The following is an 18342-nucleotide window of genomic DNA, read 5'->3' as shown; positions in this document are numbered from 1 at the left end:
TAGTGGTGACACCAATAATTTAAAAAAAAAGGTCATAAATATCAGATCAATTGCCTTCGTATCTACATACACATGTCGAGATAAGTTCGTGTAATTAAATTGTACATTTGTATGTGTTAAATTGAATTAATATTTTTTGAATTGTACAATTGCCGTGAATTAATATCAATTGCATATCCGATGATTACCGAGTCCTGTTTTAACCTTAAGAAATTCGTAGGATACAAATGGCAATGTCATTAGGGTTACCGATATGGTTGATGTCCTGCATGTGTTGCAGACACACCACAACTCGCAAGAGTTTCCCGATAATCAGCTCGTAAGAGCTTCCTGATACTTAGCTCTCATGAGCTTCCTGTTATTCAGCTTGGAAGAGCTTCCCATTTACTGCTTGTATGAGCACACATGAATATGATTTGATGGATTTCAGTTCTGTACACCTCATTTGTACTACACGTGTATCCAATGATATTCTAAATGGTTCAACGGGCACAGTCTGTTATGAAATTATATGAGTTTGATATGAACTATTACCGATATAGATATATTAAATTCATGAAATATGATTGCTTGATAAATTCATCCATGTGTATTGAATCTTATATGTGAATTACATGGCTAACATGTTGAGGATATGTGTTTAGGCTTTTGGCCAAATTGGTTTGGATATGTTTGTATGCTTACCTTAAATGTGAATAATTGGAAAGTTAAATTTTGAATTATACAAACTTACTAAGCTTAAATGTTTTTTCTGTGTTTTATAGTAATTTGAAAGCTTGTACGAGTTGGAAGCTGGTCGGAGCTATTTCACACTATCCATCGGCTCTTTTGGTACTTTAAGTAAATTAATTCGATATAATGGCATGTGTAATAAGCAAATTTTGGCCTAGACTAAAAAATCAAAAATAAAGACTAAATAAATTAATAGTCCATCATCAAAATCCAAATTACATGACCTAAATTTAAAACCCAAAACATTACAAACCCAAACCCAAATTTAAAACCCAAAACTAATAAAACCTTAAGCCCAAAAAGGGCCCAAAACTTAAACCATGTTTGCAGCAAACCCTAGCCCTAGCAGCAGCTACGCCACCAGCAACATCCATACACGCCAGCTACCCCCGCCACGTTGCCTCCGTACCTGCAAAATAAGACAAGCAAAGGACGGACACAGCAGCAAGAGAAAAAACCAAGCAGAAACTTTGTAATTTTTCTCTTTTGTTGTGGCTATAAAAAGCCAAGAAATATCAATGTATCGTCTTTTTTTTTACGCATACAAGGAAATCAATACAAAAAAAGGGGGAATCAAGGTGGTCTTTTGGTTCTATTTTCCATTTCCTTTGCAAGTTTATTTTCGAATATAGCACATACATGTATAGATATTCAAAGAAAACATAAAAAAGTTACCTTTTTTAGATTGGGGAAGGGAACCGAGGGGTTATTTGTTTGATTTTACTTTTAAAAGGCTTTTTCTAGAACTTTGGGTTTTAAATCGGGGGGAGGGAGATCGAAAAAAGAAATCAAAATTGAAAAGGTGATTTTGGATTCAAATATTTTTAATTTCTTCTTTTTTTTTCTTTCGATTCCATTAGTCTTTTGCATTTGAAAACAAAGAGAAAACAAGAGATTTACCTTGCGGATGTGCTAAGAGATTCCGTCTTCTTCGTTGAAATCGAAGCGTAGAAGGAATCTCGTGGTCGAGATTGTCGTCCCTCGAAGCAGGAATCTATTCGTCACCATTGATAGAGGCAGATCGGTACTTAAGAGAGGGGTGTTAGGATCGGTTGAGGGAAAATCAAGAGAGGTTAGGGTTTTGATTTCTTAGTCGGCCAAATGAAGATAGATATGGGGAAGGATTTCCTTCATTTGCTGTGGAAAGTGGCAGAGTGCCATTCAAACGTTTTTTTAGGGTTTAACTAGGCGTGCTTAATTATTTTAGGGTGAATTGCGCATTTGGTCCCTCCTCGTTTTGCTGTCATCTGATTGAGTCCCATTTATGTTTCTTTTGCTTTTTAATTCTTTCCTAAAACTTATGCACTGTTTTGATTTGATCCATGTTTACATTATGTGTTCAGAAACCTAGAATAATTGCGTTTTTAATCCTTGCACGTTCACGCGCATTGCACTTTGGTTCTTATTTCTATCTTAGTGGTTTATTTTATTTATTAATTATACCTTTTAATTTGATTTTATTTCAATTAAGTTTTTATTTCAATTTATATAATTCATTATTTTTTATTCATTGAGCATTTGTCTTTTAAATTTTATTTATATACCTTTGGAGTTACTTGGATAAGTTTACTTCGTTTTTTTTAATTATAAATTATTATTTTAAAATTCTCTTTTGTATCATATTATTTTAAATTTTGGTATAATCTTTAATTTAAATTACCTTTATATTAATATATATATATTTTATATTAAAATTAGCTTTATTTTATAAACATTATTAATTCTATGTTATTTTATATATATAATTTCTTTAAAATCTATTTATTTGTATTTCCTTTTAAATTTATTGTTTATTCTCTAAAAACGTATTTTATTATTTCTTTGTTATTTAAGATCCTTACATGTTTATATTGTTTTACTATATATTGGTTTGTTATTTCTTCATGTATATTTTTCTTTATTTTATTATATCTTTATTATATATTGTTTACATTGATTTTTTTATTGCATGTATATTATCACCTTTAAATAGATATGTTTTGTTTTTAAAATATTTTTGTATGTTATTTGCTCCAAATTTCTTCTTTCACAATATTTATTTTAATATTCATTTACATATCCTTAGTTTTATTTTCATATATGCAAATCATTTCAAACTCTAGCATGCATTATTCATTTATAAATTTTTCATATAGTTTTTGAATTGTTTTGTATTATATTGGCTCTTAGTATCCATATTGCTTTCTATATTATGTGTTGCATTTTATCTTTCATACTATTTTATATATTATTATCTTATATTATTTATTCTTTTTTTGTATTATTATATCAATTGTTATTCATCCATGCTTAGGAGTTTGGTTATATTTTTAGAGGATTAATTATTGTTAGATTAATTGGTTTCTTTAGGTTATATTATCTTTATCACCAAGTTTTGTACTTTAGTTGTACATGTTATCCCATGTTCATTATTTCTCTTGTTTATTTCAAATCAAATAAATGTGTTTTGAGCTAGTTTAAAATTTTTCTAAAATAAGGCAACGTTCAATATTTGGAAATTTGAATAATCGTGCCCTACTGTGCTGGACTTCGATTCTTTGTTGGACTAAATAATTGGACATCCTTTTGTAATTTTCAACGTATAAGCTTTCGGGGGTCAAAAATCAATCGTATTTTCAAAGGTATGAAGAATCTCATCCAATCGTGCTGGTTGTGATGCTATATATCTTTGAAACGAGAGAATTTTGATGACCAACTTGAACCACACAAATGTTTTAAAAAAGGAACCATCTTTCAATTTTTTTTTAATTTTAGACATAAGGGTAACACTTAATCAATTCGGTACCAATTTTGGGCGTAGTGAGGGTGTTAACCTTTTCTCATACGTAACTGGCTCTCGAACCCATTTTGTTTTTCGTAGACCAAAATTGATTTAAATAGAATAAAACATTTTATTAGGTGATCCAATCACACCTAAACAATAAGGATTGGTGGCGACTCCGCTCTTTGTTTTAAAAGTCGATCCCCGTTTTTTTTTTAATCTCAAAAAATTGGTTTCGACATCATGTATAGGTTATTTTGGTCATTGTTGGTATATAATTGTTTTGTTGAGACTAGCCATTTGCATGGCATGTGTTTGGTATATTTTGATGTATTTATATATGTGGTCTTGTCATATTTAATGTGTGTTTGATATGGTTAAATGATGGAAAACTTATAGGTATATTGATGATTGGTTTGAAATAGTATAATCGGTACAATTATGCTTATAAGCATTCGGTATCTAGGTAAATTTGGATATTTGGTTGACATGTTATTAAGTTGTCATTTGAGGTGCCCAAGGGCGTATTGGTTATTTGTGATGATATTTCATATTTAAGACTTGATTTTGGCTTGATTTGAAGGCTTTGATATGGTTTGTGGATGTGTAAATTGTTATGTTTAGGTTGGTACCCAATTGGGTGAGAAATATGGCTTGGTAATGGCCCAATTTTGTCTACACGGGCAAAGACACGGACGTGTGTCTCAGCCGTGTGTGACACATGGCCGTGTGTCCCCTGTATCTTTTAATTGCGCAAGTCAATATGTTCAACACGGCCTAGCACACAGGTGTGTTACTTGGTCGTGTGACCCAAATTTGAGAGTTACACGGGTATGGACATGGGCTGGGTCACGGCCATGTGCCCCTATTTTGAATGCCCACATGGCCTGCCCAAATGCCCCTATTTCGAATCCCCACATGGGCTGGGACACGGGCATGTCTCTTCACCGTGTAAGTCACATGGCTTGACCACACCGCCGTGTGTCCTTTGAAACTTTGAAAATTTTAATATTTTCTGAAAAATTCTTTGAGTACCCAATTTAGTCCCGATTTGTTTCTAACGCGTATTTCGGACGTCGAGGACTCATATAAGGGACAATATGTATGGTTTTGATTGATTTCTGATATGAATATATATGATGTGAAATTTTTATCTATTTGTTTTGTAAACTCCGGCAATGCTCTGTAACCCTATTCTGGCGACGGATTCGACTTAGAGGTGTTACAGTAGTTCTAGGCATTGTACTAAAAAGAGCATATATGATCTGAACTTGTAATGAGATTATTCAAAAAAAATTAAGCTGAGTTTATAAGAGTGTTAATATTGTAATACAAATACCAACAAATGGTTGGGTGCAATGGTAAGACACATTGCACTCTCAAAGAGGGGACATAGGCTTAAACCTTGGAGACGAAATTGTTGAAAGGGATAACGACGAACCTCGAACACAGAACCTAAAATGGACATGAAAGAGTTCGGCTCATGTCGTCTATTGTTTGCGCCACGCTAATTTTTTATTTTATTATTTCAATAATTATTTAATAATGATTAGTTCGTATTTTGAGTAGTACGCTCATGACATGTACGACACCTTAAATTACTGTAACTTCATATTATTTTAATAAATAATTTATAACCTATATTATTTTAGAAATTAATTTTATTTTTATATTATTTTAGTAAAACCCCAAAAATCTCATATTAGACCTCTCCTATTTATTATACTAATATAAATATATCACTCTCCTTGCATAGAAAATATATGAAAGAAGGTAAATTGAACTAAATTTACACTAATATAAGGAAACCTTGAAAAAGCGAGGGCAAGAACCATTAAAAGAAATCATGTTGGTCACTAGATAATACGAACTTATCATTATATTTCGAGAGCCACTAATGTTGATGGTGAATTTTGAGTTTTCAGAGATGATTTGTCTTGGCTAGGGATTTAAATATTACCAATCTAGAGACTGAAATGGATGTCATTCTATTATGCGCTTTTATGACTACCGAGAAAGTTTTTAATATTTACTTATCATCTTTGATTGTTGAGTGAGTATAAGATGCTACTTCATAATATGATTTTTAAGTTACTCAAACATGTCTCGTGGAAAGGAAATAAATATGTTGATTACTCTAGCTTTTCTCTCCAAAACTACTTACTAGGGGAACTCTCAAAGAGAGGATGGGAAGAATGAAGGGAAATTGAAGGCTAGGCGTAGTAGAGAAACGAGAATGAAGTGAATATGTTGAATGAAATGATTGATGAGCTCAGAAGTGAATGATGGTGGTATTTATACATGAGGGAAGACTTGAGAGTTTGCTAAAAATAGCATGAACATCCCTTTGAAATCTCTCGTGCATGACCGACCATATTTCATGGAAAAAGGGGTTGATTATTTCATGATTCTAGCTTGATTTTTCCTTTATTTAAGACATGGGTTGGACGGCAACTATGAGATTTGACTGGAGCTGATTTGTGATCTTTTTCCACATGTAAGGACCCTTAATTAATTGTTCCAAAGTTGGTTGGGCTGCTCTGCTAAGTCATTGTCGACTTTGGGTTTCTTTCCCCCCTTAATGGACGGTTTGCGCTGCAATGTGAAAGGTAGGCTCGTTCTTTTCAACAATCCACTTCAAAGCTGGGTTAGAATAAATTTCTTGAGTCCAATGCCTTAGCTTTGCCATCCCATGCTAATTGATATTAAGCTTATGTGCATGTGTCATCCATACTGGCTTCAAACATCGAACATATCAATGTACTAAGCTGCAACAATTTTAGCAAAAATTATGAAATTTTCAAAATAAAGCAACATAAAGTAGAATTATGTGAAATGAACACCTAATTACTCAAAAATTATAATCTTACTTTAATTGTACCAAAATTCTCAATAGTACTAAAAACACGTAATTAGCTATCAAACTATTCGAGATTTGCATAAATTCTAAGTAAAAAGGTGCTCTAAAAATATATATAATTTAGAGTCATCATGCTTGTATTTTGCTTTTATGCTAATTATTATCATTTTATTTTATTATAAAATAACTAAAACTTCTATAAAAAAACATGGTTATCTTAATTTTGGGTCAGGTCGGGTTGGGCCCACGCTTGGCATCTATAATTCAAGCTGGGTTTGGGTAAAAATTTAGGTCCATTTTTCGAGCCGGGTTGGGTTTGAGCCTAATATTCTATCATGGCCTAGCTCGACTCAACTCGGTTCATGAGCAGGTTTAGGAATGGGGTATTATATAAGAGTTGGTACCGCTTGGCAGCGTAATGGGACCTAGATTTTCAAACCAATGCCGCTTGACGCGTCAACGACACCATCTAACGTCAGCCTTTTTTTCACTTAAGCTGCTTTTTTTTTCCTAACAGGCCAGTTTAAAAAAAATTTAAAGTGATGTCGCCTGACGCATCGACTGCACCAATAAAAAATATTTTTTTCTTATTGTGTATTCCCATGAAATAAGAATATTTTTAGAAATACATACCAGTGTCGCTTGACATAGTGGTGACACCAATTTTTTTTAAAAACCTCATAATTGTAGCACGATTGGGAAAAAAGTTGGGTGGTGCAGCCAATGTGTTAGGTGGTACCGAAAACAATATAGGAAACATCATGTTTCAATAATTAATCTCTTCTCCACCGATTTTTTTATTTAGTTAATTTTTTTAGTATTATTTTTACAACCCCAAATTTTTATCCTTTACTTTTTTTTTCAATTCATGGTTCCGTAGTTTCCTTAATCCATATGCCCTTTTCCATTTCTCCATACTAGACCTAATCATGAGTCAAGTTCGGCCCGAAGGTTCGCCCGAAAAGTGAGAGGGTTTGGGCAAAAATATAGGCTTAAAAAATAGACTTGGACAAAAAGTAAGGCCTGTTTTCTAAACGGATCGGGCCTCAAGTAAGTTTTTTTGGTTGCCTAAGACCCTTTTAAGTTTTATATTATTTTGGTTGTCTAAGACCTCCGAGTAGTTTAATTTTTGTATTTGTTAATGATAATTATGGTATATAATTTCTTGTATATACAATAGGTAAACTTAAAATGACGGTATATTGATAATTATATTAATAATAAACTACAAAACATTTACAAACATTAAGAATTTTGAAATTTATATAATAATTTTTTTTATATTGCTCATACCGTCGAAAAGATAACCTCAAAATCACAATATTACTTTTATTTCTAGAAAGAACTTTGAGATGATGAAAAGACAATGCTAAACCAGTCCTAAGCCGTTTTAGTGGAGCGAGGAGGGATGCTTTGCTCGTTTCTAAAGAAGTTGTTCGGATCAACAACGATCTTCACGTCAACCATCCTATCAAAATTTTCGGCAAAATAACTCTCACCATACACTTTACCTTCTTCATAGCTCCAAGTCTTAGCAGAACCAATATTAATGTCCGTGTAATTCAAATAAGCCCTCATTGGATTCTTGGACACGAATTGAGTCATAAACTCGTCAACCGCTTTAGCTTGAGTCGTGTACTTAATATCAGCTTCATTATTAGGATCATCCCAATTTATAGAGTGTTTTATCTTATAAAAATTCCCTTTCCGATGGGGGAATGCACTCTCTTTAGGATCGATTTCATCCATTTTACCACCATATGAATTACAAGTCAATCCCACTTTTTCATTTTGAACCATCTTTTACCATAATGATTCCAACCCATTTTTGGGTATCGGTGTTTGAACATAATCCGATTTTCTTTTCACGAATTTAGTGCCTTTATTGTTTCGATCTAGCAATACGTTTGGTGGTGTACCTAAATCAAAATTTTCCCACCAAAGAACTGAGTCAATCCATGTCATCTCGGTGCAATTCTCTTTGTTTAAACGTAGTTCAGGGAAATCTTTGTTCAATAAGGTTAAAAGACCATTGATGTCAGCTAAATACAGTCCCATGATCGTCACTTTCACATTGTTTGCTTGGCTTTCGTATTGGGTTGTAAAAGCATTCTCGTGAAGAGATTTGGATCGGTTGGGGCACCGACGGTTTGCCTCTTGAAGGCAACTTCGGTGCCATTATCGTCTAAGAATCGTTCAACTTTGAAAACAGTGGCCTTTAATGGTACTTTAACGAGTTTAATCTTATAAGCTGTAACAACACCGAAGTTGGCTCCACCGGCGCCTCTTATAGCCTAAAAAAGATCCTCCCCCATGGCTTTCCAGTTTAGAATTTTTCCGTTGACGTCAACTATCTTGGCATCAATAACATAATCCGTTGATAAACCGTATTTTCTTATCATGGTACCGTAACCAGCACCACTGATATGTCCCCCGACACCAACGGTAGGACAAACCCCAGCAGGAAATCTATGGACATTACTCTTTTCCCATATATAATAATAAAGTTCACTGAGTGTCGCACCAGTTAAACCCAGGCCGACTAGTCCTGTATATCGACAGATACGTCCCAATGATTATACATGTTGAGGAGAAAAAAGGGTTTATTGGAAGTATAAGATAACACTTCGTAATCATGTCCGCCGCTACGGATTTTGAGCTGGAAACCAACGTTTTAGGAACATATTACGGCTACTGAAACATGTGATTCGTCTGATGGAGTGATGATGATAGCCGGTTTAGGAGTCGCAGTCCTATTGAATCGAGCATTATAGATAGGTGATTCCAAAATGGATGCAAAGGAAGGGTTGTTGTTAGAGACGATAACGGCAGATACATTAAGGGATGGAATGATTTCACTTAAGCATTGAAGAAGGGATTGATATGTAGGATCCAAAGCTGCCCATGAAAATGAAAGGTTATAGAACACAAGAGAGAAAAACACAAGCAGTGGCTTTGATATTGCCATTTTGCTTTGTTTTTGTTTTCAAATGTTTAATGTGATGAAATATTTAGCTTATTTCTCATCTATGTTCATTGTTCTTATTATAGAATACTTCTGTTTTTTTTTAAAACGGAGGAACATAATTTTTACTTAATTATTTATTTATGGTTTTTCTTGTTAGTATTTTGCACCATGCATTGCAAGTTGTTTGGCTTCACACCAATGGTTTTTTACTTATTATAGATTTCCCATTTTCTTCAACATGTAATACCACTTTTTTTTTAAACATATTTTAGTTACCCTATCAACTTTTTATACTAAAAAATTGGTGGTAATAATGTTATATTAATTATGCTGAGTTTAGACGATTGAGTCTTAGGTCGATTGGTATGAGCATTGTTGCAAATTCAGGAGGACGTGGGTTCGAGTGCGTTAAAATGTATTATCCTCCTATTTAAGAGTTGAGGAGGGGCTATAGATAGTTCTAGGCATTGTATAAAAAGAGGACATAGGCTTAAACCTTGGAGACGAAATTGTTGAAAGGGACAACGACGAACCTCAAACACAAAACCTAAAATGGACATGAAAGAGTTCGGCTCATGTCATCTATTGTTTGCGCCACGCTAATTTTTTATTTTATTATTTCAATAATTATTTAATAATGATTAGTTCGTATTTTGAGTAGTACCGCTCATGACATGTACGACACCTTAAATTACTGTAACTTCATATTATTTTAATAAATAATTTATAACCTATATTATAAATTAATTTTATTTTTATATTATTTTAATAAAACCCCAAAACTCTCATATTAGAACTCTCCTATTTATTACACTAATATAAATATATCACTCTCCTTGCATAGAAAATATATGAAAGAGGGTAAATTAAACTAAATTTACACTAATATAAGGAAACCTTGGAAAAGTGAGGGCAAGAACCATTAAAAGAAATCATGTTGGTCACTAGATAATTGGAACTTATCATTATATTTCGAGAGCCACTAATGTTGATGGTGATTTTTGAATTTTAAGAGATGATTTGTCTTTGGCTAGGGGTTTAAATATTACCTATCAAGAGACTGAAATGGATGTCATTACTATTATGCGCTTTTATGAATATCGAGAAAGTTTTTAATATTTACTTATCATCTTTGATTGTTGAGTGAGTGTAAAATGCTCCTTCATAATATGATCTTTAAGTTACTCAAACATGTCTCGTGGAAAGGAAATAAATGTGTTGATGCGCTAACTTTTCTCTCAAGAACTACTTACTAGGGGAACTCTCAAAGAGAGTATGGAAAGAATGAAGGGAAATGAAAGGCTAGGCGTGGGGGAGAAAGGAAAATGAAGTGTATGTGTTGAATGAAATGATTGATGAGTTGAGAGGTGGATGATGGTGGTATTTATACATGAGGGAAGACTTGAGAGTTTGCTAAAAATAGCATGAGCATCCCTTTGAAATCTCTCATGCATGGCCGGCCATATTTCACAGAAAGAGGGGTTGATTATTTCATGTAACTAGCTTGATTTTTGCTTGATTTAAGGCATGGGTTGGATGGAAACTATGAGATTTGACTGAGGCTGATTTGTGATCTTTTTCCACATGTAAGGACCCTTAATTAATTGTTCCAAAGTTGGTTGGGCTGCTGTACCAAGTCATCGTCGAATTTGGGTTTTTTTCCCCCTTAATGGACAATTTGGGCTTCAATGTGAAAGGCAGGCTTGTTCTTTTCAGCTATCCACTTCCAAGCTGGGTTAGAATAAATTTTTTGAGTCCAATGCCTTAGCTTTGCTATCCCTAGCTCTATTGATATTCAACTTATGTGCATGTGTCATCCATACTGGCTTCGAACATCGAACATATCAATGTACTAAGCTGCAGCAATTTTAGCAAAAATTATGAAATTTTCAAAATACAACAACATAAAGTAGAATTATGTGAAATTAACACATAATTACTCAAAAACTTATAATCTTACTTTAATTGTACCAAAATTCTCAATATGTACTAAAAACACATAATTAGCTATTAAAATATTTGAGATTTGCATAAATTCTAAGAGTGCGTTTGGTTCGCTGTATTGGATTAGAGATGTATTGGATTAGAAGTGTATTGGATTAGAGGTGTATTGGATTAGAGGTGTAATAGCAAAACAACTGTTTGGTTGAATGTAATGGAATAGATGCGTAATAGTAATCTTGTGTTTGGTTGAATGGAATAGAGGTGTAATAGCATAGTGGAAAAAATTAAAATGACTAGAATACCCTTAGCATAAATTTATTTTGGTAAATGATTATTGTTATTGTTATTTAAATTTTAATAAGATTATTATTATCAATAATAAATATTTTAATCATATTTAAACATAATTATTATTAAACATATTTTAATTAAAATATATAATTTAATAAATTCTTAATAATTACCAGAAATTTGTTTTGGTAAATTATTATTGTTATTGTTATTTAAATTTTGATAAGATTATTAATATGAATAATAAATAATTTAATCATATTTAAACATAATTATTATTAAATATATTATACTTAAAATATATAATTTAATAAATTCTTAATAATTAATATTCTTATATGAATTTACTCAAATCATAATATATTATATGATACTATAAAAGATAATTTGAAATAATTAATATTAAATATATTTTAATTAAAATATATGATTTAATAAAATTTAAAATAATTATAACTAATAAAATTTAATAAGTAAGAATTGAACTCTAAAAAATAAAAAAAACATAACCATATCGAATTATCATGATAATAATATTAATACAACACAAATACACAAAAAATCAAAATCTATACATAACAATTATTTACTTGTATAATTTTATAATATTTTGAATACAAAGAAATAACACAAACAATTTTCTCTAAATTGAATCACTCAAATAAAATATTTTAAATATCTCATGATTTTAAAATATACTATAAGGATAATTTTTTAAAAATAATTTATTATGATAAATCATATAAATTAAATAAAGAAACAATACTAATCCAACATAAAAGAAATGTAATAATAATATCATAAAAAATATGTTCTTAGTTAATGATTTAGTCTGTACTTTGAGAATTAGAGAAAACTCGAGTTCGAGATTCAATTATATATGAGAAAAGTATTAACAACCTCACAATAACTTAATACATGTTGTTTTAAAATTTTGAACCCAGTATTTAAATATGATCCCGTAAAATTTAAGAATGCATGAAATTTATTAATTAAGTGAATTTGATTTTGGAAATAAACAAAATACTCAATTTAATTTTATTATATTTTTAAAATTTACTCACATTATAACATTAAGAACAACAAATGAGAGCGTATCCAGTAATTTTGGCAACAATCTCTTTAATTTTCGTAATGCTAAAATATTACCTTATTTTTTTTAAATTAAATCGATGAAAAGAAATTCATAGGTGCATTTTCATATAAATAATTGAATTATTCAAAATTACATGCATTTAGAGATAAATATTTACCCAGCACTACGCTTGTTCGACTCGTAAAAGGCAAAAATTAGGATTCAAAATTAAATTATAATTTTTATGATAATAAAAATTACTTAGGACATCATGTTCTCAAAACTCAAACCTTTATCAACATAGAATTGAATCGAATATCGTTTTCATCTTCCCAAGTTTCTATACATAAACTATGAACACGGAATTAAACAATACAAAAATGGTATTCTTCTTCCATTGACATTTGATATCAGCTTCAGAAAAGGCAAAAGACAAGAATAAAGAGATAAAACAAAAGATTAAATCAATCCTATATCCTTGACTGACATAATTTACCTTAAAAACTCTATACTTTAACCAATCCCACCTATATGATTTTTCTGTTTTCCTATACATAACTTAAAGCTTACTTGGAACCAAGTCATTGTATTGTATTTCATGTAATTTTTTGAAGCAGATCCTCATCTCCTCCATCTGCATTGAAGGAATAGATGTCGACCGGGGCCACCGTGCAACCCATGGCATTCTGCTTGGTTCTTTTATTACAAAAGGAGCCTCGGTGTTTGTCTAGATAGATTACAATCACGGTGATATCGTCGTGAAAATGGCGCCTTATCCCCTTTTTTATTTTCTTGATGTCACTGTATCTCATCTCCTTTTTCTTTGCAACTTCTTGAAGTGCAGCTCTTACCAATCTCCTGGCAATACCCTGCAAGCATTCAAGCAAACAAATATCAATAATGAAATGCATTGCATTTCCATAGGTTTCATTAGGTTAATGGAAGAACACGAATACTCACGGCTCTCGGGTTTTTGAAAACGATGTTTACAGCAGCTTCATCACTCAACTGCTCCCATAGGCCGTCTGATGCAAAGATGAGGAATTGATCCTGTGGCTTAAGCTTTCTAATAAGGATCGAGGGTTCTGCTGTAATAACCGGCCTTTTAAGAGGAACAGGGTTTCCGAACTGCTGGAAGATCGGATCTCTATAAAACTCAGGTTTCTTCAGGTAAACATCACCTATAGATCTTGACACCTGAAATAAGAAAAACAAAAATGGCTTAGACCAGCATGATCACTCACATGCTCAAAGATCATGTATTAATCAATCATCTCCAGTTCTACAATCCAATGTAAGATAAAAGCTAATGCATCTTATTCTCTCGATTCGTGAATGGATCGAAGTAAAAAGCTCAACTTGCCTACCAAAGTAAAGGGGAACATCACCACAAAAAGAGAAGAAAAACATAAAAACGAGAGAGCATCGATTCCTTGCAGTTACATAAGCCTAGCTTTATGCTTCAGGGGCCTGCATTTGTCCATCTCATGCATATAAGGCATACTATATGGAAAATAGCAGCATGAAACAGTACTGGAAATCAGACCAAAATATTCTTGGAAAAGTCGAAAAACTCTGAATTATAACCATTTTTTAGAATGAACTTCCATTCTAATGCACAATGTATACATCCATAATTATACCTCTCCATCAAGCAAAAAGAAACAAAATGGTTGCAAGCAATGCCTACGAAGAGGAAGTTAATTGGCAACTAATTCTAGAATCAACATATTGATCATTTCTCAAGCAGACTAGTTTTGAACTAAACGATTATAAATCAACTTGTCAATAAAATTGTACCTGGATTATGCCCTTAATCCTCCAAACTCCGCAGGTGTAAACGACTATATGTGAGTCATCTGGATGAAGTTCCTCGACCTCCTTTCGAACTTCCTCGACTCCAACATTATGATCAGTTGACAACCTCTCTGCCACTACTGTGTTTTCCTTATCCCCCGAAGCTTTCCTGCCAAGAACAGCTCTCGAGTCACCGAGATTTGCCACGTATAACACATCAATCGAAATTGCACCAACTAGACAGCATGATCCAACCGAAGCAATTTGAGGCCTCACGGACAATGATCGCTTCACCAAACGCAAAAACTCCTCTTCAGTGGCATTGAATGCCTTCTTTATCACATCTGCAGATAATCCCCCTTGTTCTGTAGCAAATTCTACAATGAATAAAGAAAAAAAATTTAAGGGTCTCCATCAATCTTTTTTAGAATCCAAGTGCATGCTTATCACTGAAAAGTGTGCAAAACAAAGAAAAATAAATGACCTGAAAAATGCCAAAACTTGAACTACACTTACTAATTATTCCGAAAAATTCAAGTCCAGACAACCCAAAGTAGATACAAATTTAGACAAATAGTTCATATTCTCTTTTCCCATCAAAACATAGTGCTACATGACTGTGGAGCGGGGCAAGATAGATATTGTCAAATTCATTACTGTTCCATTGCTGGCATGATCTGCCTCGACCCCACTCTGCTTCGCCATAAATGTTAAAACTTGAATATCATTACTTTTAATATGCATAATCTATCAATACCTCACCTAATATATACATTTTACTCGTTTTAAAAGTTAAAAATATAAGAATAGAGCAAATATCAAAATTAAGTGCCCCATTGGTCCCTCTTTTACTGTTAAAATTAGAAAAAGAAAGTCTATTTGGAGTCATCAGTTCGAAATCTATCAAACTAAATACATATTTGATGATTCCATAGACAACTTATGATTTTCCTGACAAGGTCATATCTATATACATACATGATCACATGTTCATTCATGTCATACATACATACATACATACAGAATAGAATGGGAAAAAAGGAATGTTGAAATAAAGAGGGAAAAAGGGAATTACTGTGGAGAAAAGGGAAGAGATGTTTGTTAACAAAACGGGAAGCTTCCGGACCGCCATGACCATCGTAGACGCCAACGTAGGTAGCAAAAGGAGAGGTGAAGACTTGGCTTTGATCTTCGAGACAGTTGTTAGCCTGCACGACGGCGATGGAGAAATCACCGGAAGCGTGGGGTTTAAGGTCAGCGTGCCACATGAGAGCATCCCCACCAGCTCTAACGCCAAGACAACGTTCGAGCGGCCTGGAAAGGGACCGTAACATCATCATCATCGTGTTTAAAAAATAATAATAATCCCTTTATAGGGGATTTGATTAAATGAAAACCTTTTCGATGGTTTCAATGGGGGGTTTCACTTTGGGGGAGAGGAAAATGTAAGAGGGAAAACGAAAGAAAACAAAGGAAAAGGCAAGAAAATAAACTGGGACCAAATCGGCAGAAAAGAAAAGCAATGAAACAAGGAAGCAAATCGGATGAAGGTGGAAAACAGAAGAGAAACAAAGGGGATCGGGGGAGGGTAAAAGAGGGAGGGTTTGCTGAAGCGTCACCTAATCTGGGCAGAAGGGGGGAATAGAAATCGGTGCTTTTCACCGATTAGGAAAGTAACGGAATACACGCGTATTAGCAATACGCTGAACCAAACGGCGGATTAGAGAGGTATTAGGTGGGGCCCACCGATTAGAGGTGTATTGGCATAGCCAATACACTGAACCAAACAAGCTGTAAGTAAATAGGTGATCTGAAAATCTATATAATTTAGAGTTATCATACTTGCATTTTTCTTTTCCTATGCTAATTATTATCATTTTATTTTATTATAAAAGAACTAAAACTTCTATAAAATTGGTTATCTTAATTTTGGGTCGGGTCGGGTTGGCATCTATAATCCAGGCTGGGTTTGGATAAATATTTAGACCCATTTTTCGGGTTGGGTTGGGCTTAAGCCTAAAATTTTGTCATGGCCTAGCTCAACTCGGTTCGGCTCATGAGCAAGCTTAGGGATGAAGTATTATATAAGTTTTGGTGCTGCTTGGCAGCGTGTGGGACTCAGATTTTCAAACCATTTCCGCTTGATGCGTCAGTGACACATTCTAACGTTAGCCTTTTTTTCACGAAAGGTGCTTTTTTTTCCTAATAGGTCAATTTTAAAAAATAATAATAATTAAAGTGATGTCGCCTGACACATCGATTACACCAATAAAAAATATTTTTTTCTCATTGTGTATTCCCATGAAATACGAGTATTTTTAGAAATACATACCAGTGTCGCCTGCCATAGTGGTGACACCAATAATTTTTTTTTTAAAATGTCATAATTGTAGCATGATTGGAAAAAATGTTGGGTGGTGCAGCCAATGTGTTAGGTGGTACCGAAAACAGTGTAGCAAACATCCTGTTTTCATAATTAATCTTTTCTCCAACTATTTTTTTATTTAATTATTTTTTAGTATTATTTTTATAACCCCAAAATTTTAACCTTTACTTTTTTTTTCAATTCATGGTTCCGTAGTTTCCTTATTCTAGATGTATTTTTTCATTTCTCCATACTAGACTTGATCATGAGTCGAGCCTGGTCTGAATTGATCATGAGTCGAGCCTGGTCTAAAGGTTCGCCCGGAAAGTGAGAGAGTTTAGGGAAAAATATAGGCTTGAAGAATAGACTTGAAAAAAAAGTAAGGCATGTTTTCTAAACGGATCGGGTCTCAGGTAAGTTATTCTAACTACAGCCCGGCTCGGTCCAAATTTACAAAAGAAAATGTTTTTTTTGTGTGTTTTGCCACTGTTTTTTCATTATTTTTCTATCATTTCGCTCTTATATTTCTATTATTTTATTGTTATTGTTTAGATATTATATAACTCTTATTTTATTATTAATTTTACTATTATTTTAGAGGTATTTGATTGCTAATTTACATCTATCATAGTGTTTATTTAAATATAATTTATTTTAATTTTTAGTGTATTTGATGTATTATATTTTTTAAATTTATTTTTATATAAAAAATTAATATAAAAATTTTAGCACGGGCAGATCTAGCCGGATTCTAATTTTAATATTTTTATCTGGGTTAAACTTAAACAAAATTTTAAACTATTTTTTAGGTGAAATTTAAAAAAAAAAAAAGATCTAAATTTTTTACTTAGAACCGCCCGCTACTCCAGACCCTTTTTTCCATTTGCTTAATTCCATGCCGTCTTTCTTCACTCCTGGTTTTTATTTTTTTCCGTTTCCGAAATATATTTTCAGTCAAAAGAAATCGTTATACCCGTCAAATAATAAACTTCACAGGAAAATGGAAATAAAAAAAATTAAAAATCTCAAATATTATCATTTATATATGTTACATAAATGGTTTCCTTATCAAGTTTTGATTTTGTTCAACAGAAAGAAATTGGTAAATATTTAATGAGTAAATAAAGTTCACTAAAAATATATAACATAGTCTTTTAATCATAATCATTAGATATTTTCACTTCATTTACACCAATAAAATATATAAATAACGAAGAAAATTGTAATGTTGATGGTTTGATAGCGGAGGGGTTAACTTACTCGAAGTCCCTCACTTTGGCCATTCAGACGAGCATGAAGGGTCCTTCTGGACAAGTACAGGTTCGTCCAAGATGGAGGGTACCACCCTCCTGGTTTGTATAAACTAAACACGGATGGTACGGTGAAGCTTGACTCGGGCAAGGCAACTGCTGACGGACTGATCAGGGACTCTAATGGGAGCTGGATATCAGGTTGCTGCAGGAATATATGAGCTAAATGCTGGGCTTTGGGCAATATTGGATGGCCTGGAATGTTGTTGGTCGAAAGTGATAGCGTAAGTGCTGTGAAG

The 18342-nt window shown here is 32.8% G+C and overlaps 1 protein-coding gene, 1 long non-coding RNA gene and 1 pseudogene across 2 annotated transcripts; all 3 read right to left on the bottom strand.

Annotated features, from left to right (window-relative positions):
* Positions 1–899: 899 nt before the first annotated feature.
* Positions 900–2084, bottom strand: LOC107897527 (uncharacterized). The gene is made up of 2 exons (XR_001684181.2): positions 1633–2084; positions 900–1141 (listed from the first exon to the last, which is right to left on the bottom strand). It is a non-coding gene; the product is annotated as an uncharacterized lncRNA (long non-coding RNA).
* Positions 2085–7640: 5556 nt separating this feature from the next.
* Positions 7641–9321, bottom strand: LOC107895762 (berberine bridge enzyme-like 19; annotated as a pseudogene).
* A 3589-nt stretch (positions 9322–12910) lies between these two features.
* Positions 12911–16220, bottom strand: LOC107897526 (probable protein phosphatase 2C 63). Its single transcript, XM_016823013.2, has 4 exons — positions 15504–16220; positions 14432–14805; positions 13592–13828; positions 12911–13500 (listed from the first exon to the last, which is right to left on the bottom strand). The coding sequence occupies exons 1-4, from the start codon at positions 15769–15771 to the stop codon at positions 13228–13230; spliced, it is 1152 nt and encodes a 383-aa protein (XP_016678502.1). The 5' UTR covers positions 15772–16220; the 3' UTR covers positions 12911–13227.
* Between the last annotated feature and the right edge of the window lie 2122 nt (positions 16221–18342).

This window comes from Gossypium hirsutum, chromosome A10 (assembly GCF_007990345.1).
Source record: "Gossypium hirsutum isolate 1008001.06 chromosome A10, Gossypium_hirsutum_v2.1, whole genome shotgun sequence".
NCBI classification, from domain to species: domain Eukaryota; kingdom Viridiplantae; phylum Streptophyta; class Magnoliopsida; order Malvales; family Malvaceae; genus Gossypium; species Gossypium hirsutum.
This window is presented reverse-complemented; position numbering and strand designations above follow the sequence as displayed.

Coding starts and splice junctions, on each gene's coding strand:
- LOC107897526 (XM_016823013.2), bottom strand. CDS start 15,771: ATGATGATGATGTTACGGTCCCTTTCCAGGCCGCTCGAACGTTGTCTT. Junction 14,806..15,503: donor TCTCTTCCCTTTTCTCCACA/GTAATTCCCTTT, acceptor TATTCATTGTAG/AATTTGCTACAGAACAAGGG. Junction 13,829..14,431: donor GGATTAAGGGCATAATCCAG/GTACAATTTTAT, acceptor TTCTTATTTCAG/GTGTCAAGATCTATAGGTGA.